This window comes from Corylus avellana, chromosome ca6 (genome assembly GCF_901000735.1).
Source record: "Corylus avellana chromosome ca6, CavTom2PMs-1.0".
Lineage (NCBI taxonomy): Eukaryota > Viridiplantae > Streptophyta > Magnoliopsida > Fagales > Betulaceae > Corylus > Corylus avellana.
In genome coordinates, this window is record NC_081546.1 from 78,054 (window position 1) to 102,010 (window position 23,957).

At 34.7% G+C, this 23,957-nt stretch overlaps 3 protein-coding genes across 3 annotated transcripts; all 3 read right to left on the minus strand.

The window, feature by feature from the left end:
• Window positions 1-36: 36 nt before the first annotated feature.
• On the minus strand, window positions 37-8,218 carry LOC132183736 (uncharacterized). The gene is made up of 9 exons (XM_059597141.1): window positions 7,849-8,218; window positions 4,716-5,143; window positions 4,476-4,563; window positions 3,370-3,455; window positions 2,204-2,282; window positions 2,008-2,067; window positions 602-723; window positions 440-511; window positions 37-325 (listed from the first exon to the last, which is right to left on the minus strand). Exons 2-9 carry the CDS (start codon window positions 5,111-5,113, stop codon window positions 223-225), a joined length of 1,008 nt encoding a protein of 335 aa, XP_059453124.1. The 5' UTR covers window positions 5,114-5,143; window positions 7,849-8,218; the 3' UTR covers window positions 37-222.
• A 1,430-nt stretch (window positions 8,219-9,648) lies between these two features.
• Window positions 9,649-13,366, minus strand: LOC132183737 (alpha-galactosidase 1). Its single transcript, XM_059597142.1, has 15 exons — window positions 13,075-13,366; window positions 12,382-12,440; window positions 12,102-12,158; window positions 11,960-11,994; window positions 11,782-11,885; window positions 11,584-11,659; window positions 11,405-11,463; window positions 11,220-11,285; window positions 11,037-11,120; window positions 10,882-10,946; window positions 10,687-10,769; window positions 10,504-10,594; window positions 10,349-10,398; window positions 10,109-10,249; window positions 9,649-9,980 (listed from the first exon to the last, which is right to left on the minus strand). The coding sequence occupies exons 1-15, from the start codon at window positions 13,275-13,277 to the stop codon at window positions 9,888-9,890; spliced, it is 1,266 nt and encodes a 421-aa protein (XP_059453125.1). The 5' UTR covers window positions 13,278-13,366; the 3' UTR covers window positions 9,649-9,887.
• A 2,804-nt stretch (window positions 13,367-16,170) lies between these two features.
• LOC132183837 (pyruvate kinase, cytosolic isozyme) lies at window positions 16,171-20,987 on the minus strand. The gene is made up of 4 exons (XM_059597291.1): window positions 20,822-20,987; window positions 20,419-20,708; window positions 17,735-18,196; window positions 16,171-17,220 (listed from the first exon to the last, which is right to left on the minus strand). The coding sequence occupies exons 2-4, from the start codon at window positions 20,674-20,676 to the stop codon at window positions 16,408-16,410; spliced, it is 1,533 nt and encodes a 510-aa protein (XP_059453274.1). The 5' UTR covers window positions 20,677-20,708; window positions 20,822-20,987; the 3' UTR covers window positions 16,171-16,407.
• Window positions 20,988-23,957: the final 2,970 nt, after the last annotated feature.

Here is a 23,957-nt window from a genome sequence, read left to right on the forward strand (position 1 = left end):
AAGTAGAAAATTTTTGGCTTTCCAACAAAAATCACGTTTACTCATTCAAATTATAAGTTGTTATAGAAGAGCCATTTCTTTGCAAAATGTCAAAATAGTCTTTAACATTCTCCTGAATGACTTGAGAGGGTTAAAAGTCTAACAGCATGACTACCATGACATTTAATCGGTTCCAATACCCAATCCATATTAACAGCATATCCATGGATATCCAAATTGATTTCAGATCTTGAAGTATTTGTATCCATACTCGGGGTTTGTCATCCCCTCTTCCCAGTCACCCATGCAACGCCCGCCAAAAACTATCTGCTGTATGCCTAAATAACTGCATCAAGAAAAGAACATAAATGAGTAAATTAGACGGGAGTTAAACATATGAATGGGGGTGATACAGGGATCGGTCTTTGCTTTTGTGTTCCTCTTGCTCATTCTGACTTACTCTGAACTCAACACCGTCAAGCAGTTGAGGAGTACATCAATGGCAAAATAATCACATGTACCAAGGTCTACCCTGTTATACATATATCTGATTTAGATCACTTCCATGGACAATGGTACAAGATATTAAACAGCAAAGCAACCAAGTCATGAAAGCTCATACCAAACACGACCCCAGTTATCCTGAAATTCAACATCACTGATGTCGTGAAATGAAGATGGCATCACATCGAAACCCTTCTTTGCATCATACAGGGGATTGTAATCCATTGATGAATTTGCCAGCTGCCATCCATTTGACACTAACATGTTTTCAATCTTTCTTTATACAGCAATGGCTAAAAGTTTAGATATTTAGCTAGTGACGAGTTAATGACAAGGGGAAGCACAAAAGTTGAATTAATGCAATATAAGAGACAAGGATAACACAAGGATAATAATTTCTTACATTAGGCTATTGGTAATAGGATAATAAGCTCGATTTAATTTTCATGAAATTGTCGCTGTCAAACCTCAAATCATTACATAGAATACTTACAACAGGAATGACATCGACAATTATATTCCTAAATCATGCAGCAGGAACCCCAACACAGACAATGGTGTGGTGTCACATTTTATGACATTAAAGCACCAAAAAATTAATAATAATAAGTCATAATTTTTTAGTTACCTTATAGTAAAGACCTGTTGGCAAGAGAAGAGAGCAGAAAATCAAGTACTTAAAATTAGCCATTCTTTTCTCTATATCTTTTCACCAACCAGACGAAGCATTTTGGGATAAAATAAAGACAAATGTCAAATTCATTTTATAAGTGATAGAAGTTGTATTATTTAACAACTTATTAGTATAATTACTTCGTAAAACAAGCATTGTTCGCAAAGCATAGAAGCATTTTATACGCAACCCAGAACTGTATATATTGGGCAAGAAGAAGTGCATCCATGAAGAGACCTAAGAATTAAATAGTATATCATGCACACCAGAGAAAATATTTAACCTATAAACTAATATAATTCATAAATTTTTCATGGGAAATGCAAAGCGTTTCCAACTATTTTCACAGTATCCAATTTATCTTTGAATAATTACATAGCAATTTTGTTTTCTAATTCTTAAAATATACTTTTGCACTATGAATCGTGTGCATAGTCCAAATGAAAGCATATTTGATAACGTGAGTGTTGTGTGGGCATCTATGCAGAACTGTGTGCATCTCGAAAGCTTGTGCAAATACCAATACAGAATTTGCACAATATGAATGATCCATATACTGTAAACATTGAAATGGTTCTTGGTTGATCTCCCAACTAAACCCCCAATTCCAAATCGCCAACTAGGCTAAATAATTACAGAATCCTGGTTGAGTATGAATGAGAGGAAAAAAGTTTATCATCACAGGCAGGCGCCTATACATATCAACAAAAGATCGCAGATTTAAAATTGAACAGGACAAACACTTGGCAATATGTGAATATCAGATCACACAAACACACATATACAAACAAAAGTGAAAAAATAGCAAGTTGAAGTGAAAGAAAATGACATGCAAAGAAATAGAATCAAACCTGCAGATTAGCAGAATTAAAAGCACCCAAACGCCCCATAACATACCATGACTGAATGACCTGCATTTTTTTCAAAGGGAAGAACAAACAGATGATTACATCATTTAATCACGTAAAATGTATGTGAAAATTTATAAAAGAAAATCGGAGGCAACGGACAGAACCAGGTGAGAATGTTATCACATGATATACTTACACTACCAATAAGATCAACATCCCGATCAGATGGTGATCCATAAAATTCCAACCATATGAAGGAATCGAGAGGATTGAAGCTGTCAACCACCAGAAGAAGGTTAGAAAGAAATAAAAGGGGAAAAACAAATTATATATGGTACCACATGAACAAAACTTGTTCTCAGTAGCCAATACTTATCCAGGAAAATTAAACTGAACTGAATTACAAAGCATCGTCTATGCTTATAATTTTACTGAATAAAATTTCTGGGGTAATACAGTTCCCAAATGGCCAAGAAACGTTTCCTGGTCATGATTACTCTTCATCAGTTTTGTAGTGTATGTTACTTAAACAACATGGAATGTGTTTCAGGAAGGACACATAAATTTACGTCTACAACATTTTAAGTATTATTGAATAAAATAAACATCATTGACAGATTATTGACGCACTCAGCTTGATAAATCTATAACTAGTTTGGATAATTGTGTAGTGGCTAATATAAGCTTGAATGAAAGCCCTACCAGATGTACAGAAAAATTGTCAATGTGAAGCACACATGAAAAGAAGATAAACAGTTAGTTTCAATTGGTGAAAACATACTAAACAAATTATAAGATTCTCAAGACATTTCCAATTATTTCCTTCCCTTTTAATGTTTGAAAGCTTCCAGTTTCACTACTTTTAAAAACTTATATTAGGATGAGAATCAACTCTTATAGATGAGAAATGGAAGACAAAGTATGTTTGAGGGGTCTTTCAAGGAAGAAGACAGAGTTCAAGGAAAAGAGGTCAACTAAAAGAGAAAAAACAATCAATAAACTGACAAAACCAACCAACAAAAGAGGTATCTTTCATCTTGCACAGTGAAATCTTGTTTTCTACGGTCTCAGAAAATCGCATTGAAAAATTGCAAATGTGAAGCATACATACAAAGAAGACCTTGTTGTGCAAGTCTTTTACAGAAGTGAAAGTCTATTTTGCACTTAACATAACATTAGGATTCAAAAATTTAAAAAAAAAAAAAAAAAAAAACAAAACAAAACAAAAAATACCTTACTTCACCATAACATTATCCACATTTGCATAAACATAATAAACGAGATACAAGTGGCCACATGTGAGAGAAAGAGAGAGAGAGAGAGAGAGTAGCAAACAAGTGTTCTTCAATTTAAGTAGATTACTCTCTAAAGCTGACTTTGAAGGACAGGATGGAACCCGTTTTTGATTTGCTAAAGTCTCGACCCTTCGTCCGAACTCTTTCTTCAACCTATAACATACCCACCACATAAATCACATATTCTACCCACAGAAGCATAATTCAATAATCAGGTGTGCATAACATCAAGTGCAAGGAGAAAAATATAATATATTCAACACCAGGAGTAAGAAAAAGTTAAATTAGGATTTAAAGCTTTCTTAAGACCGAGTAGAACATGAGCTTCATGGTGTGGTCCAATGACCCTGACAATTTAAACGGGTCTTCGGGAAAGTATCTAATTAGTTTTCACAGAAGTCAAGGGCTCCTTTTTAGTGAGATTCACTACACTAACTATGGTTATCTGACCAACAAAACCTATCATGCCAGCATATAATAGACAATGAACACAATAACTACCTGGCCATACAAAGAAAATAAATCTCGGAAAAATTTATTCAAATCAAGTTTTTGGAACACACCAAGCTTTTATTTTATTTTATTTTTTTTCATTTTCGGTTTTTTGAAATACTGTAAGAGAAGTGTTCATATATTAGATGTTAGAAACTGATTATTAAAAAAGAAAAAGAAAAAACTTTATGCACAGAACGATGGATGTCATAGGGGGGCGGTAGGTGGTGATGATCAATAAGTGCTGCCAACAAGGAGGATCATGCAGTTTCAGCACACACTTGACAGTATATGGCATAAAAAGGAAAACCATCACTAGAAAGTTAAAGAGGGAGTAAGCATGGTGATTCTATGAGATTGAATTCAAACTAAAGAAGCTATGACATTAGAGGATAGTACTAAAAAGATCGACTTTGATGTGTTTGTATCTCATATGATAAAATGCACATCCAATTTAAACAATTTTTCATTTATCTCAAATGATTCATTCTTTCAATTATTCAATTAAAGTTAGTGTAGTAGCCAGTAGGATTATTGAACTGTGAGTTGGGAAGATGATAATGTGAATAAATAATGGGAAAGAGTTGAAAGCAAAGATATCCTAATAATTTGATTAATATTCATAGAACCAAAAAGGTCTTATCCATATAAGAGAGAAGTGAAGAGAGAAGGAAAGCCAACCCTTTTGCGCATGAGCTCAGGGTTGCCGATGCTATCGCCGAGAACGGCGCGGAGCTCGGAATCGTCTTTGCAAGCGTCTTCTAGGACTCTGTAATGAACTGACTCACTCAGTCAATCAGTCAAAAAAGCCAAAGCAAAATATTTTGAGTATTGATTGATTAATTAATTGATTTTAAACCCCAATCCTCCCCAAAAAAAAACAAAAAAAAAAAGACTAAGAGGGTGTGGGGAGCTCATCACTTGGCCCATGGTGGATAGCTATGAAGGCGGTCATGTTCGCGCTTCCTCTTCTCCTCCCGAATCTTGAGCAATCTACGCCCTCTAGCGGTGGTTCCAGTCATTACAATTTCGTCGGTGTTGCCGGTACTAGCTGTACCAGTTGCGGTGTTTTCTCTAAGAAAATTGTCAGACTCATTATCAAAAAGCGAAGTGGCACATATCAACGAACACATTTGCTTCTTCTTCTTCTTCTTCTTCATATAATTACCATCACTATTAATACTAATAGTGTAACACCTCCAACCCGTTAAGGTTAGGTTTGTCACTTTTCCTCTTTTACAACAAAAATTTTGCAAAGATCTATAAGGTCTATCAAAGTGCTTAATACAAATTAGTGGATAAATTATTTCTGCCCTCATTTTGGCCTTCTATTCCAGCTTGCTCTTTACCTGAAAAAAAAAAAAATTAAAAAATAAAAAATAAAAAAGTAAAATTGAATGAGCCCAAAGGGGGCCTAATAAGTAAACCCACAACCATAAATAGTTTTAATTTTTGTTTTCAGTTGGATTTTGAAATCAGAAAGCACAAAAAAAATATATATAGGCAACTAGCCATAACAATATACATATGCACGGTTGCATCTCCCGTATCATATACATACTGATACATTTAACAATAAAACATCATCATAAATCATCCAAACAATCTCTTATTGTCATTATTTTATAATAGGGCCCATGTACACTGTTACCCTAATGTACTAAGGTTATGCGGCCCTTGCGACCTGGGCAGAGATACTGTGGCCACAGCCCCATCCCCTTGGCCAGCCGATTAATTATACGTGCACTTAGCATGGCAAAAATTATAGGTGAAAATGCGGATGCGAATAATAGCAATATCCGCATCTATAAAATGCAGATAATGGTTTTGATATCCGCATCTGCATTATGCGATTACTATCCGCATCCACGCTGTTAATGCATATAATAAATGCGGATATTATCCGCTATCTACATTTGAGGTAATAAACGTTTTAGACGTTGAAATTGTCATTCACTAATTATCGCTTCTAGTAAATACAAAAAGAAGACATTATTTATACTTGAACGCTATTATTCAGATAACACTTGCTAATCATTTTGCCAATAAATTTTCATCACATATATTATTTAATATTTAGCTTCCAGTAAATCTATAGTTGATGATGAGATTAATTTTTAAAAAAAATAATAATAATAAAGCAATAACATATAAAGCAATTAAATAAGAACAAATCAGAAGAGTTTCCTAAAATTGAAATCCAACAACATTACAAATCCAGTCAATATAAGAAACATAAATTAAAAAACACTATATATATATATATAAAGGAATGCAGATGCGGATATTATCCGCATCCGCGTACCCTAAAACTGCTATCCGCATCCGCATTTGCAAATATTAATTTTTGATATCCGCATCCGCATATGCAGATTGCGGATTGCGGATAACAGATGTGGATGGTTATTATTCGCCCACATTTTCACCCCTAACAAAAATGATAGAACCATCTTCTGACAGAGCTTCTTTCAGTAGTTGCACCTACATTCATTCAGCACCCCTTAGCCGAGAATCACAAACCCAAAGACATTCAATACCAATCATTCAAAATCACCTCAAATCAACCTCCACCAAAAAGCCACCATAGTCAGCCATAATCACCGACAATCATCAAAGTAGCCCAAACTTTAACGATCTCAATCTCTAGAAAACATCTAATAAAATATCCATCTAAATAAATCCAATCTCACGTCAACCAAACCCATCATCAATTCTAACAACTAATATGATTTTCGTTCGTTAACCTAATTTCAATAACTTTAAACATTAAACCTCAAACCATAATCAAAGTCCTAGAATAAACATTATACCCCCAATATGTTAGCTTAGTAAAACAGCTTATAATAATCCATTCCAGAAAATGGAACATCAAGTTAAAACACTACTAAACCAAACCCACAACAATAACACATCACACGGCTCTGCCAGAAACCAACACCCAGTAAAACTACCTCACATCTACAAATCAAACACTAGAAAATTACTACCATTAAATACTTAAATTAGAGCACCCATAACCGGCCCAACCTCCAGAAAATCAACCCAGTAACCCAATAATAAACCCATTCGGCCATGGTCAATTCTCTAAGAACCTACCATTCAGCCATCAAAACAGCCCACCTCCAAACTCAATTGATCAAACCTCCAACTGAGAACCGAAACATCACAACAAAATATATATACACCCCTTAAGGCCATAACCCAAAAACTTCATTAACCAAAAGACTTCCTCTATGAAATCAGTCTATGAAAATCCATATAAATTGTTAGAATATATGGAAAATATATAATATTTTCTGTATATTCCATAATTAGGATGATATCAAATATTCTCTATTTATGGGTTGATTGTAATTAAATATTGAGATTGTAATCAAATCAAGGGAATTTGATTACTATACTTGTATTTAGACACTACCCTATAAATAGGGACCTTTGTATTGTAGATAAATCAAGTTAATATGCACAATATAGCCCTTAGGGGTATTCCAAGTGATGGATGTAGGTGTCTAACACTGAATCACTCGTAAGTTCTTTGTGTTCATTCTCTCTCTTGTTTCCGCTCAATATTCCCACATCATCATTATTTCAAAATTATATTAGAGCCAAAAGTCCTGAGATCGAACCTTGACTCCATCAATTCACCCCATTTAAATTAAAATATTTCACATATTGGGCCTCGCCTATTAAAAGGGAGTTTAAGCTCACACATGAAGGAGAGTTTTAAAGTATTGATTGAGTGATTAAATTTACCTCTTCCTATAAGCTTAAACTTTTGGGATGAGAGATGATTTAACATAAATAAACACCCATTGGGTTTAGACCCAGCAAACCCAAGAACGTCATCAACCCATAAATTTCTACAGAGAACAAGACCCACCAAATCAACCCTTACTACAGCCATGAATTGACGAATTGAAACTCAAATCAAACATAAGAAAATTACTAGAATTAAATACCTATAACAGAAACCTCAAGACGAGAAAACCTAAATCAATTACTCATTTGAAACTCCAAAATCAAATGCCCAAAGCTTAAGGGAAGGAGAATTTACCTACTGGAATTGTTTCTGAGCTCAGAGATCGCCGAAGCTGGGTTGCGGGGCAGCCACCCACGACTCTCTCTCTCACGGGGTCTCTCTCTCACACGCTCGTTTTCTCCCTCTGGGTCTCCCTCTCTCACTCTGTTCGTCTCTCTCTCTCACTGGGTCTCAGTCTCTCTGTGTGTCTCCTGTTTATCAGGAAAGGAAAGGGAAGAGGGATAAGAGAAAACAAGGATATCGAGAAAGAGTGGGCGTGTGGTCTCTTTAGAGCAATTGCAGCTTATCAACCATTTTCCTTAAACAAACACTTCACAATAAATTTGAAAGTTAAAGAGGGATTCACAATAAATTCCGTCACTAGAAAGTTAAAAGAGTGAGTAAGCATGGTGATTCTATGAGATTGAATTCAAACTAAAGAAGCAATGACATTATGGTACTATAAAGAACGACTTTGATGTGTTTGTATCTCATATGATAAAATGCAAATCCAATTTAAACAATTTTTCATTTATCTTAAATGATTCATTCTTTCAATTATTCAATTAAAGAAGTTAGTGTAGTAGCCACTAGCCAGTAGGATTATTGAACTGGGAGTTGGGAAGATGATAATGTGAAAGAGTTGAATGCAAAGATTTCCTAATAATTTGATCAATATTCATAGAACCATAAGAGGGAAGTGAAAAGAGAAAGAAAGCTAATTCTTTTGCGTATGAGCTCAAGGTTGCCAATGCTATAACTGAGAACGGCGCAGAACTCAAAATCGTCTTTGTAGGCGTCTTCTAGGACTCAGTCAATCAGTCAAAAAAGCCAAAGCAAAATATTTTGAGTATTGATTGATTGACTAATTAATTGGATTTTAAACCCCCCCCCAAAAAACAAAAAAACAAAACAAAACAAAAAGAAAGACTAAGACGGTGTGGGGAGCTCACCACTTGGCCCATGGTGGATAGCTATGAAGGTAGTCGTGTTCGTGCTTTTTCTTCTCCTCCCGAATCTTGACCAATCTGCGCCATCTGGCGGTGGTTTCAGTCATTACAATTTCGTCAGTATTGCATGTACTAGTTGTACTAGTTGCGGTGTTTTCTCTAAGAAATTTGTCGGACTTATTATTAGAAAGCGAAGCGGCACATATCATGCATTTGCTTCTTCTTCTTCTTCTTCATCTTCATATAATACCATCACTATTACTACTAGTAGTGGGGAGGATTGGATTTAGAGATATTTTTGACAAATGATGAAACAAAGATAACATTGCAACAAAGCTTTCAGTATTTGCCCATATTCTCTACTGTAGAGTATAGATTGCCTCTCATCTGACCTCTCTCAATAAATAAAGGAAAAAATCATATTTAACTTCTAGATTTCTAATTTCAAATTTCAAAAATAATTAGACAATAATCATATTTTGTTGTTAAGTTTTACACAAGTTTAAAATAACTCCACCTATTACTTTATGAGAAATGTTAGGGGTCAATAAGTTCCTCATGTTTAGTCTATATTCTCTTAAATTTGTGTCTTATTTGACACATAAACACTCAATACAATGCTACATCAGCTAGTGCCAAGTCATTAACAATAATAATAATAAAATAAAAAAACAACTATGAGAAACAAAGATAAAATCAATATTCCTCGTCTATAAGAAACAACGACCTGAAGCGTGAAAGAATACAGAGATAAAAACTTGGAAAAACACAAGACATAAAACTCATGTCCATATTTCGTATCTTGCACATAGGACCTTTTCAATTGTTCTCAATACCAAAAAAAGAGGTGTTCTTCTCCTTCCCCCCAATGATTAAATCCAAATCAGATAAAAATAACATCTTTCCCATAAATAAATGTGGTCCGCAATAACATAAAATACAGAATAAATACGTAGTGTAACATATTATATTGTTACTTGTCGAATAACAACACAGTTGTAAATCTTAAACTCTCACTATGTCACCGGGTAACTCTGCATTGAGAGGATTAACAATAGAAAAGACCCATGACATCATGTACTTCGCATTCTCAAAGCAAATTTATTTGTGATTGACCACTGGTCCTCAAGCAATTGGCCTTAACACGTACATTTTGCATGCATGAGAGCCCATGGTGGCTGTCAAGTTTCCAACGAATCGTGTCTTCAATGTCTTGTGCTGCAAGAAGACAAATACATGTGTTAGAAGGTATCTTACTATAAAGTGCCAATCACACACACACACACAGGAGAACACCACCCGATAAAGACGAAATGAGAACTAGAATATCTAAATCGAAAGTATACCTCCCAAAGATCCCTTGCTTCTACAACACTGTTTGGAGGAATTCCGATGTCATCCCAGAGAGCTGTAATTGGAAGACGCCCAGGACCACGGTTGACAAGGAGCAGAGCTACTCTATAGCCTGAAAGAGGCCCTGCCCAAACCTGTTGTAAATTAATAACTATAAATCACATTTTGCTCTCCTGGAGGGAGACAAAACATACCATGCATCAGAACTCAGAAGAGAATTTAGGCAACTTTACCTCAAGATCACCTTCACTCCTAACCTTTTTGGCCTGTATACCTAGAGGATCTGTTATAGAGCATTGAACAAGTCAATTATTACCACAATTGATGCATAGTATTTCACCTGATAGGAAGAAGTCATATCAATTATAAAGAGTTGATGTGCGCTTACCTTGGTTAACAGCAATGACCTCTTTATTGGCAACAATCTCCATTGTCTCTTTTGTCATGTTTCTCACATCACAACCAAGGAGAAGAGGAGCCTATAATACCACTGACATTTAGGCAAACAGATGGCCAAAAATATGCATTCATATGAAACAAAGCATCAAGTACAAGATACTGCCTATGATACCTTGGAAATAGCCCATATACTAAAGTGAACTATATATTCATCCTTGTTCATCCCTCCATTTCCCACCTCAAGCATGTCGGGATCTATTGGAAATCAAGAAGATAAATACGATAAATCTCTAAGAAAAACATATACTACATGCCCAAATTCAGTTTTTATGTTATTGTGACATTGCTGTTGTCAGAGAATACTAACCATTCCAACCACCAGGCCTTGCAAGCTCTGCGTATACTTCATTCATGTCTGCTCTGGAGAGCATACTGTCGAAGAACAACCCAAAAGAAATGATTTTGGGTTAAGAATTTGAATGGTCAATTAGAAACTTAAACAGACACATGAAGTTGATCAACCTTTCCCATGTATCAGTGATGTCATTAGTAGTTCTCCAGCTATTTCCTACCTTAAACCCCCATAGAGCGGGATGCATGTCTCCCCTATCAATAAAGAAGACAAACAAATCAAACAAGATAAGCATTTAGGGAGTGAACTTTGATACTTTGATTAAAAAACCATAGTTAAAGATATAGGATTACCATTCACAAAGCGAGAAAAAGATTGAGCGGCCTGCTTTCATTAGTGCTCGGGTCATTACTGGGTATCTAACAGAAGAAGAAGCATTTTATACTCGTACATCCCAGTGTTGGAACAAATATGTACAGAAAAAAGAGCAATAATTCACCCTTTACTCGTGACATTAATGTCGGTTTGATTATTTTACCTAACAGTTGGCTTCGATCCATCAGTGTTACAGTTATCATACTTCAAATAATCAATACCCTGCAAACAAAGTTCATTATTGCAAGATTTGGCATTGCGAGTGTCAATAAAAAATCATCACTCGCAGCTACTATAGACAAAGTAAACATCAGGGTCCCATACGCCAACTAGATTTCCTACCCATGAAGCAAATGTTTTGGCATCTTGCTCCTCGTGACCAAGTGACCCAGGCATAGTTTTGCTACAAGTATAATACCTACAAAGTAGAGGCGAATGCAATCATTGTCTTAGCTGTCCGTAGCACTAATAAGTGACTCATATATATTGAACAATAATCAGCCATCAAAAATTTGTGTCAGGGTAGTAGAGTCATGTTACCCAGCATCTGAGTAGATTCCTAGCTTAAGACCCTTGCTGTGAACATAGTTTGCAAGAGCTTTGATGCCAGATGGAAATGTTGAGTTCCTAGGCGCTAGATTACCCTGAAAAGTGAAGTCCAATGTTTGTATCCTCCTTAAATACTTCAATAATGCGAAAATTGTGCATCAAATGATACCTTGACATCACGAACTATTTCCGCCCAGCAGTCATCTGGGAAAGAAAGAAATAACAGTTAGGCTCAGCTTCTTGTTCCCACTATGCTAAAAGAAAACTGACATTCAAAATAAAAGAGAGACTACGGAAAGATTGCCACGTACCTATATTAACATAGGTATATCCAAGCTTAGCAAGACCAGTAGAGATCACAGCATCAGCTGTCAAACCAAGATAACAACAATTCTTATAATTCAATCTCACCCACCTCAATAGATGCATTTTACCATTGTCCTACAGCTATGTAAACTTTGACAGCATTTATTGATAAATGAGATATGAGAGAAAGCTAAATCCTCATTTGAGGATGAAAAGTAAAACTAAAAAAAAAAAAAAAAAAAAAAACTCTTAAAGGAGAACATAAAATTTGCGTAGTAAACTTACCAGTTTCTTTGATCATTTTCTCATCTATTTTGCAGCCGAAGTGATTCCAACTATTCCACCTATACAGAAAGAATAGACATTAATCCCACAGTCCCCATTTTTATTATTAAGCTTTCTTTTGGCTTGGTCAAAACATTTTATTAATTTAAAAGGAAAATACCTGGTCTATAAATAAATGTGAAGAGCATTCATTCAAAAAAAATGAAAGTAATTAAATAAAACAGCAAAGATAGGAAGAGATGAAAAAGGATTAATTACAAACCAATCTCTGAACTCTTATCTCCAATTAGATAAGATCTGACAAATTTATATTGGAAATTTTGACAAAAGTAATCTTCAATAGTATTATTTGATGAAAACCCAATCAACAAGAAACAAGTTTTTGTAGAATGCAAAATGCTCCCACAATGACATAATGATGTTCATTGTGCGCCCAACAACAGAACATACCATTATACTTTACTACACACTAAAAATATAATAGAAATCACATTTTCATTACCAATAGATAATTAATCTCATCAGTACAATCCGTAAAGGAGAGCCCCGATCTAATGAACAGTATTGGGTTGAGTATAGACCAGTTCAGTGCTTCTTGGAAACTATAATAACCCGCATTTTCAGCTATTCTGTGCAGAAAAGAAAGAAGAGCAAACAAACTAAAGAGAAAGAGAAAGGCATAGTTGATAGTACCCCATGGGAGGAGTCGAACCAAGCCCATTGGCGAGCAGATTTCGTCTGAGTCTCTCGCTGTAATACTCAAATTTGGTATTCTGAGGCACCAACTTCCTTGTTGTTGATGCAGCAGAAACACTCGGCGCCATTGAAGACAATGAGAGTAACATCAACATTAACATTAACATGCACACTGACACACCCCTTTTCTCCATTGTCATTGCTTCTCTACCCTAAACACCTACTACCTCTCTCTCTCTCAGTCTCAGTCTCCGCCTCTTTAACTAAAGTTGTAAATGATAAAGAAAACAATCAACAGCAACAGTGTAGAGGATAAATTCTATTGGGCTGACTCTGCTCTTCTCGGGAGATCTTTCCTTTATTTTTCTCTATTTATCGTCTCTTACTTGTCGTGATACCAAATTTGCCCTTTCGTTTTCTCCTTATTTCTTAAATTACTACGTTTTCTTTTCTTTCCTTTTTTTTAATTAAAAAACTCTTCTTCTTTTTTTTTAAGATTCGAACAGGATAATACAGTTAGTTATAATTGAAGGATATTTTTATCTTTTTAATTTTTAAAAGAATAAATTTATGTAAAATAATGTCAAGTGTCTATAAACATTTAAAATACACATTAAAATTTTAATCTCATTAATAAAAATTTATTAACTTAGACTAAATTTAATGTAACTTTTAAATATTTGTAGACATTTTGCATTATTTTACATAAGTTGAAAAAAAATTTCTGTCCCAAAAATATCTATTCATTATAATTAACTGAATATTTTTCAGTTCATTTGAATTGAAGATGATCCTAATTATTTTTTAACACTTGTTCAAATTTGAAGGGAATACATTTTACGAACGTTGTAAAGATAGAGCTTTTTTCTTTAGAAGATAAGGATAATATGGATAATAACAAAATGCTAGCGTATGAGTACGAAATGAAGTGTACCTGGTGGACTGGGGATCTGTATGATACTTAAAAATATGAGTTGGGGATGAATACAGCCGATTGCCATGGGATACTCTTAACTTGAAAGTAGTAATAGTGTAATACTGTATATACGTCTTCTTCTTTTTTCTTTTTTTTTTTCTTTTTTTTTTTTATAATTATCTTATTATGTCAAATCACGTTAGCAGATTTTTATTTTTTTTATTTTGAAGTTTTGCACCTAAAATATAAATGTAAAAAAAATAATTATATTATCTTATAATGTCCCCTGTCGGTTGTTTCCTACATTGATTATGTATATCATATGATACATTGTAGCACGTGCATTCTTTTTCTTGTCTGCATTTTTGGATTTCCTTTCTATTTTCTTAGAACTTCTTTGTATTTATCCTCGGACAATCGGGTCGGACCCCCCCCCCCCCACCCCTTTTTTTTTCTTTTATTTGATCATTTAACTTCAAGACCCTAACTTTCATTTCAATCAAATTTTAAAAAAAATCAATTGTAAAAGCTATTATATCCTTCACATGCACAAGATGATCATGATCTGTTTTCCCTTTTATCTTTTAAAACAATGAAAATCCCATATAGGGTTTAGGGAAAAAAATTGCTACCAGATTTTGTAACCAAATATGCCGTTATCTTCTATCTTTCTCTATGTATGAGGTAAGCATCAAACCCAGCAAACCCAACCTATATATAACAAGGAAAATTTGCTACCACCCATCATATCATACTTTGCTTCGAGGCCCTGTCAATTGGCTTGTCGCTTGCCAATCACTTTCCTGAGTCAACAGCTACTCCGACTTTTTTTTTTTTTTTTTTTTTGGGATGAATAAGCAACTTCATTAACAAAACAAACCAATAACACATCAACAACTAATACAAGCCTGATTAATAGACTGAAAACAGCCTACAAAGAGGCCAAAAACCAACAAACAACAGAAAATACTCTAGCTAACAGCCCAAAACAGTTAAACCAAACCCTTACATAGGGCTAAACAATAGCCTCAAAACAGAAACAAAAAACCAACAAAACAGAGGAGAAAGACCCTTTCCTCAAACAAGCCACATAGAAAATCTGCAGCACCACCCTTACAGAGGAAACAGATTATCCTCAAAACCATAAACAAACCACAAAAAACCTGCAACATATCATCAACAAAACAGACTTTCAAACAAGTTCCATAAGGAGCAAAGTAACATATTCTCCCTAGTCCTTTGGGACTTTCCTTTCCCAACAATTCTAGCTCGAACTTCCCACAATACTTTCTTCAAAATCTGCTCCTCAATGAGTGGATGGCCTGCATGCTTAATTTCATTTCTAATGCACCAAATATTATAAACTGCAGAATCCAAAGCAAGCCTTTAAGAGTATACAACTCCAAGAACTACATCCCAGCTGAAGAATATCCTCTCATATAATAGGGGGATTAGCCACTTTGCATCTAGCCATACAAAACTTCCAAATTCTATAACAAAAGCTGCATTCAAAAAATAAATGGTTTCGGCTCTCCATTTGATTCCTGCAAAAACAGCATTGAGTATCTCCTCTATAACCCCAACTCAGCAACCTTACTCCTGGAACCAACCTATCCTTCATGGCAAGCCATAAAATGAAAGCTTGCTTAGGAATAGCTAAAGAAAACCAGACTAGTCTCCACCACTTAATCTGATCCATTTTTTCCATAAGAGACTCCCAAGTATCTGAACTTACATAGATACCTTTCCTAGAAGCAAGCCAAATAGCTACTCTGACTTTGAGCAGGCCTCTGCTTGTTTTGTACTCTCCCGGAGGGAGAGAAAAGGTCTCCTTTTGTCAATGACTTATATAAGGTAGGAAATATGTTATTTCTACACATATTTATCCATTTCCGGCCACCACTACGCATATGATGGCGGGAACAAACAGGGAACCAGCCTTAGATCAGCTGCTATTAGATTAGCAAGAGACTTGATGCACTTAAATAATGCCACCTATCTTAGGATTCTCTAATCCATATAAAGCCAGGCATGTACTTGATTATGCACTAAACTTACGGTCCAAGCTATGAAGCACACAAATGGGCATACAGCCAAATGAAAAAAAGATACACACGGCAAACACAAAAAAGAAAACCAAAATAAAAATAATGTGGTGCAATTGTGCAAACATCAGATTGAAATCACCACATAGCCCTGACTCTTATTTCTACCGGGCCAATTGTAGAGGATTCCATAACATTAGCCAACCATTAAAAAAAAAAAAAAGCAAATACAGGCAAGAGGTATCCTCCAACATAGCTCAAGAAAGATGAAAAACAGCTGAAGAGGGGTAATAAATAGCACAAGCATAGAAGAGATAAAAGTGAAACATAAGTCCACTAGATGCCAAGCATTGTATTCTGCATACCATATCATTTCACAACGCAGATCTTAATCACGGAGGCAACTCCAATTCGATGAAGGGCCACCACTGCATCACCAGGCTTGCACAATCCCTTCTCTACCGCCGACTTCAGGGCGGCTTCCAAAATCACCTCTGTGGATTCTGCATCAGTGGCTTTGGCAGATCCTTCAGCCAGTAGAGGAACCAAACCCCGGTATATCAGGCTATGCCTTGCTGGTGTCTCATCACTGCAGGTCCAATCAAAAGAGTCTGTCGTCAAAACTGGAACAACTACTGACAGGATTGGAACAGCTGGCCTGTACTTGGCAACCAACTTGGCTGTGGTTCCTCCACGTGTCAACACCACAATGAGTTTTGCTCTGGCCTTGTTAGCAGTCCGAACAGCAGATGATGCAAGGCTCTCCAACGGGCTCATTGGAAGTGGGGTTGACCTAATCATCTCCTTAAAGATAGCCCCATAGTCAAGGGATGATTCTGCCTCTATACAAATTCGAGCCATAATCTTCACAGCGATTTCTGGGTATGCCCCAGCTGCACTCTCACCACTAAGCATGACACAGTCAGTGCCATCAAGGACAGCGTTAGCTACATCAGTGGCTTCAGCGCGAGTTGGTCGGGGAGACTTGATCATGGATTCAAGCATCTGAGTAGCAGTGACGACAGGCTTGCCCACAAGATTACACTTATATATCATCATTTTCTGAGCCAAGAAGATTTTCTCAACTGGAATTTCCATTCCAAGATCACCACGTGCAACCATGAACGAGTCTGTCTCACGCAAGATCTCATCAAAGTTGATGACTCCCTCCTGGTTCTCAACCTGAGAAAACCACAGCAGTCAAACAATCACAACCCGACCAACAAAAATAAATGTCGTACAGCAACGTGTGAAAACTTGATCCCCTAAAACAGAAAAGTAAAAGTAATAGGGTCCAAACAAGCGTTGGAGTGGGATCCACCATGCGCCTAAGCAAATTAGAAGGTTGCACAAACACACAAGCACATTGAGAGAATAGATTTAAGCGCACACACACATACACAAAGAATACATACTTGAGCTTCTAAATGAGATGCCACATCAGTAAAGAATAGCTCACTTCTTTCAAAAGTTGAAGCAAGCATTTAATATGGAAGTTTCTCCAGCACACTAATATTTTTGCTCATAAAGTGGCAAATCATGCTTGGAAGGTGCAACAACAGGTTTTGCAGATTCAACATATATAACTTAGAAGTAGTAATTAAAAGGAAAAAAGGGTTGCATTTACTTGGCTTAACTATGTTATTATAGCAATGACAATAAAACTTGACATTGAAAGGAAAAAATAAAAACATACCTTTGACATCAATTGTATATGCTTGGCATGGGGCCCAAGAACCTTACGGACATTGACAAGATCTGAACCTTTGCGTACAAATGAAAGAGCAATCATATCAATTTTGTTGGGAACACCCCATTCCAGAATGTCTTCCTTATCTTTTTCTGTCAGAGTGGGAAGATCCACTACAATACCAGGAAGATTGACATTTTTTCTCTCACCCAGCATGGCGGTGTTCTCACAACGGCATCTCACAGTCCCAGAATTTGGATCACAAGATAAGACAGTGAGGGTAATGGTGCCATCTGCACACAAGATGGTGTTTCCAGGCTTTACGTCCACAGCCAACTTTTTGTAGCTCATGGAGATCATGTTCTCATCCCCCTTGATGCTGTAATCAGTAGTTATAGTGATTTCCTGGCCTTCTTTAAGTTGAATAGATTTTGAATCCTTAAGAAAACCAGTTCGAATCTCAGGTCCCTGCAAGAACAAAGGGAAATAATTGGTTTATCAGTCAATAACCAGTTCAATTTGTAAACGAGTGAGAAGCCATGTTAAGAAGTAGCAACACCAAATGAGAAGTTGATGTAGATAAATATGCAATTTTTACTGCATCTAAGATAATATCCAGTGCAGAAAACGGAATAAGATAAGAATTTTCAGCCTAGTAAGCTAGAAAGAGAAGTACCATGCATTCAGTTCCAGGATTGATCGAAACTGACTCAAAGGATTAATGTAAGATAGCTGTTATATTTAGAGTTCAAGTTTTCCCCTCTTTTCTTTGTTTCCACGTAACATGCATAATATGGATGTATCAACGATTTTTAGAATAACAACAAAGTTGCGCTAGGACATTTGAAAAATCTTCTTGCTTAGACCATGTTTTCAAATCACATATTACATATAGGCGGTATGGGACTTCCTAATGAGCCATTGGTAAAATGGCACCTCCTCTTCCCATGAGAACAAGGTGGAGAGTGAAATCGTGAGTTCAAGACCCACTGAGTGTATGTGTAACTTAATAATGGAAAGAGAAAGCAAAGAAACTTCCTTTGCATTGAAGTCTTTTTCAAACAGTAATCAACAAAAGTCCTACAGTTTCCATATTAGGAAACTGTTGAACAAGGTTACTCCTAAAGTAGCTTTGTTTTCTTACTACTAATACATGGCAGGGCCAAAGTATCTCTGAAGGTTGCGGACAGCCAAATATATGAGTAAAGCAAGCACCATATAGATAAACTACCTATTTTATATTCAGTCTCTGTTTTGCTTTTACCACTTGGGGAGCCTGTTCTTACTTGAGCAATAATTTTGCCTCTTCATTCACTTGGAGTGAAAGATATGGAGCTTGAAAGGCGTAAAGTTCAAATGCTTAATCCAGCAACAGGGAAAGGCACACAACCTTCAAAATCAATCTCTCAATTCGATGAGCATTTGGCAGCACATATAGAAAAGCCAGTATGAACACATAAGAGTTTCACATGAGGCTTCTACAGATGTTTTGGGCCACATAAATAGAATGCCACCACTGTGTTGGTAGCACTAAAGTCGGGCCTTGGAAGAAGACATCTGGAAATAGTCCGACCTTTAGTATTTTTTACATGAAGTAACTACTCCCAAGTCCTAAGAAATAAATCCGTGCACTTCCTTAACTTTCTTGATTTGTTAGTAGTCTTTTACATAACCTCCTAACTTATATCTATATAACTGGACCCTTTACTTGCCTTGTCAACACCTCATCATTTCATTTGGTTAAGGAATGATGATTGGACATTCAAAACTGCCCCGATTGTTTGTAATTGGGGGGGGAGCTAACACTTGGACACATGCCTAGACATGACATCAAAGTACGTATGTATATAGGAAGGTAACTTCTTTTTAAAGCGAAATATGAGAATTATGAGCTGCCAATTGGCTCTTCTATATTTTGGGATTACACACACCTCGTGTAGTGAGATGACACGACCTGATATCAGGATGTAGATTCTTCTACAATCTTAATGCCATGTCACTATGTCGACCATTACATCCAATAATTAAGGGTATCAACATATATTCGTATTGGTTAAAAAGGAAGAAATAAAGATGTATTTTGTGCTGGGAAATACTCAAAATGTCCATTGGCACCAAGAAATTCTATGTCCGTCAGATTCCTTAAAGTATAGACAAATTAACCATTGTATAATCATAATTAAATAGTTTAATCCTATTTATTGACCAGAGCAGCTGTAATTTTATTGTTCCTTAGCCGAACCTTCTTTCTCTGTCTCTCTATATTTGTTTTTGATATGTTGGCCGGAAATTAGAGAGTTAAAAGCATTAATGTTTCTTAACGGGTAATATTTGTGTTAAACTTTGTAGAATCTTGATATAATTGAGTGTTGTTTTATTTGGTAAAGAAAAATGTGTGAATTATTCTACTATTATATTAAGGTCAACGGATCATATTTAAACAGTTTGTCGTGTAATTCCTCGTCGTATAACATTGTTTTACTATTTTTAAAATTGACAATCTCATGAGTGCATCATAGTATATGGTCATCCACATACATAGTCTTATATATTTACCAAGCAGTTTGAGGATTCCTGTGAGACATACCATGGAAGATGAACAGTATAGCTTCCATCACGAAAACGACAAATGGAGAAATGAATCAATCAAAATTTAGAAACCCCCAAAAAGAAAGGAAAAAAGAAGCGACCTTGGTATCGAGCATGAGGGCGCAGAGAATCTGAGTGTTGTGCATGGCAACCCTGAGATTGTCGAGGGTCTCCTGGTGGTACTCGTGGGTGCCGTGAGAGAAATTGAAGCGGGCGACGTTCATGCCGGCCCTCAGAAGCTTCTCGAGCATGGGCACCGACCGGGATGCCGGACCTAGCGTGCACACGATCTTCGTCTTTGGGATACGACCATCGTTGGGGAGCTCCTTCAAGATTCCCTCTATGTCGATGTTGGACATTTTTTAATTAAAATTTCTGAGCAGGTAGGTACCTAGAGGTTTCACAAGATGAGGATGATAACATCAGAGAAAAATGAAGCGATTTGGTTTCAGATCAGACTAGTGTGCTGTGTGCAGGTGTGCAGATTTTTCATTTGTTACTTACCACCTCACCGGGGGCTCGTGCGTGCGTGCGTGATATCTAACAACACAAGCACACCTTTCCTTCTCGCGCAGTCGCCACCAACCTAACAATACCACCAGATCTCTGTCTGTGTGAGGATATTGGATCGGACGGAGGATAGTGTGTTATATATATATAGCGGCGCTTTGCAGGTTGTTTTTATTAGATAGTGTGTGGTCATTGTGACTGTGAGGGAGATTGTTTTTGTTAATCTGTGGGCACCCTCTTAGCTCTCTTCAAACGTGGTTTACACTTTACCGCTCCAATTAACTGAAAAGGCGACCCATGCGCTTGTGCTACGGGAATATTCTTCTAACTAATACAAAATTAATTAAAAAAAGGAAACCGACTACTGTTTATTAAAAACCTTGCAACCAAAACCTTGTCCCAGGGGTTTTCTAATTATTACTACAAATTATTTACTTTTATAAAAAAGTATTCTTCTAACAATTTATTATATTTATTTGAAAAAACTTTATTTACACTCTTTAAGTATAAGCGATTAATCGCTTCAAAGTTTAGCCGTGGGTGAGTCTATACCCATGAATTGAAGACATTTTTTTTTTTTTTTTTTCATGTCCATACAAAATGAGTGAAAGGGGGAATAGAATTTGAATTAGTAATTTATGTTTTATGATGCGTAGTCCTCACTGATTAAGCTACCTCTTTAAGACATCATTTTTTCTTTTTCTTTTTAATAGGAGCATTTTGAACATTTTAGCACAAAATTGATGAAATTAAAAGGGCCTAAAACATAATATACGGACATTACAAATTTTTTAAATTTCGAAGTAGTATTGCAAAACTGCTTATACTTCATATTGATTGATGTAAGTAAAATTTTCCAATTTAATTATTTTACGCCGGTTTAAAAAAAAAAAAAAAAAAAAAAAAAAAGGAGTGACTCACATAAAAGGAATGTAACATATAAAAAGGTGTAAACAATAATATATTAATATTACTCTTTTTGTAAAGGAGATTTACTATTTTCCTTAACTCTAGTCATCTTTTGTCTGACTTTTTTTTGAATATATCATTAAATATGTAAATTCAATGGTAAATTTTAAAAAATATATAAATAAAATTAAACAAAAGATGAAAATAAGAAGAAAAAAAATAACATTTCACTACTCATAAATTTCCTTGTGATTGGCAATGGACAATTGGACATGCACAACTGCACAAGTCTCAATTTTTATTAAAAAATAAAAAAATAAATACTCCAATATTTTTACTTTTTATATCACATGAATGACTTTTTTTATTATTATTTAAACTAAATTTCGTTATAAAACAAATTTTTTCACTTTTTTATAACAAATTTTTTTAAAAAAAAAAAAAATTCTCATTATCATTTCCAAACTAAAAATCTCTTACACAAATTCATTACCAAACAAGGCCAATTGGAAATTCAGGCTTGTTTAGGATTATGTTATAGAGCTTAAAAAGTGACAAAAAAAAGTTGTGCCAAACAAAAGCTGACATAGTTGATACAAAATTTTAAAAATATTTTTTTACTTTTCTACTCTAAAATAACAAAAAACATTTTTTAACTTAAAAACTATATTTCTCACGCTCATTACAAACATATAATTACTTAAGGAATGCTAGGTTTATAAACAAATTTTACAGAAAAATTTTTACAAACTGATTGACACAACATAATTGGATATAAGATAAGTTTAAATTTTGAAAAACCTAATCATGTTGTGCCAAATCAGTTTGTAAAAATTTTTTCAATAAAAATTGTTTGTAAACCTAACACTCCCCTAATTACTTTAGGATTGCGCGGGTCACACCGTTGAATGTACATTGTCCCTTTCTTTTTTTTTTTTCTTAATTATTTTACCTAAACTATCCCAACCCAATATTAATTTAAAGTGAAAAAAAAACCCCGAAATGCCCCTGATACGAATGAGCTCTACTTGCTTTTCTAAATAGGATCAGGATCTCCTCAAAGAGCATCTATATTGGATCTTTTAAAATTGTGTTTTAAATTTTAAATGATAAACCTATTTTTTATATTTTATAGAATTATTTTTAAAAGCACTCTACATCTTATTCTTTATTTTCAAGAATGATTTTTTTATTATTATTATTCTTTCTTTATTAAGTTAGAAGAGAGAGAATAAGAGAGATGAGTAAGAAGATTTTTTTTTTTTTTTTTAAAAAAAAGGTTAAAAAGAGAGAGAAATCAATGAAATGAAATATAAATAATATCTTCATACTCAATGTTTAAGGGCCTAAGGCTTGAGGATGAGGAAAATCGAATGGAGGGTGATTCTAAAGCTTGGTTTTTCAAAATTTGAAAAAATAAATGACTCTTTAAAGCATTCAATGTAAATAATATTTAGATATTATTTTTTAAGATGGGATCAAAATCTCCTGTAACATTTAGATCTTGTAAGACTTGTAGTACCTGAAATCTCATTTTTCTGTTCCATTGATAATTGATTTGATGGTAATCAATTATCTTAAAAATTATGAGAAAGTCTATATACTCTCTTTAAATTATCATTCAATTCACAATGTCTCCTTTAAATTTTCAATTGTGACAATGTCTCATTAAACTACCAAAAATTTTTAATGTTCTTCCTCAATGACAAAATTACCCTTATTAAAATAAAAACAAAAAATACTAAAACTTCTAAAAAAAAAAACTAAAAATAAAATAAAATAAAAAAATCCAAGGGGTGGCCAATTTTCTTTTTTTTTTAAAAAAAAAAAAAAAGTCTTTTTATAAGAACAAAATTTAAAAAATTAGATTTTTTTTATATAAAAATTGAAATTTTTCGTTTTTTTATAATTCCATTTAGAAAATTAAAAAAATTCGTTTTATAAAAACAAAATTAAAAATAAAAATTTTAAAAAATAAAAATTTTCCCTTTTTTTCTCAAATCATTTTTTTGTTTAAATTAAAATTTTCGTTTTAAAAAATAATTATTATTATTTTTATACTTTTTCAAGTTTATAGAGTTATTTTTGTCTTATTGAAAAATTTATATGGGTATTTTCATATTTTTATTACCTTTTGGGACATTGTCACAATTGAAAGTTTCAAAAGACATTGTCATTTGGGTAGTAGACTAGTAGTTTGAGGGGAGTATGTAGACATTTC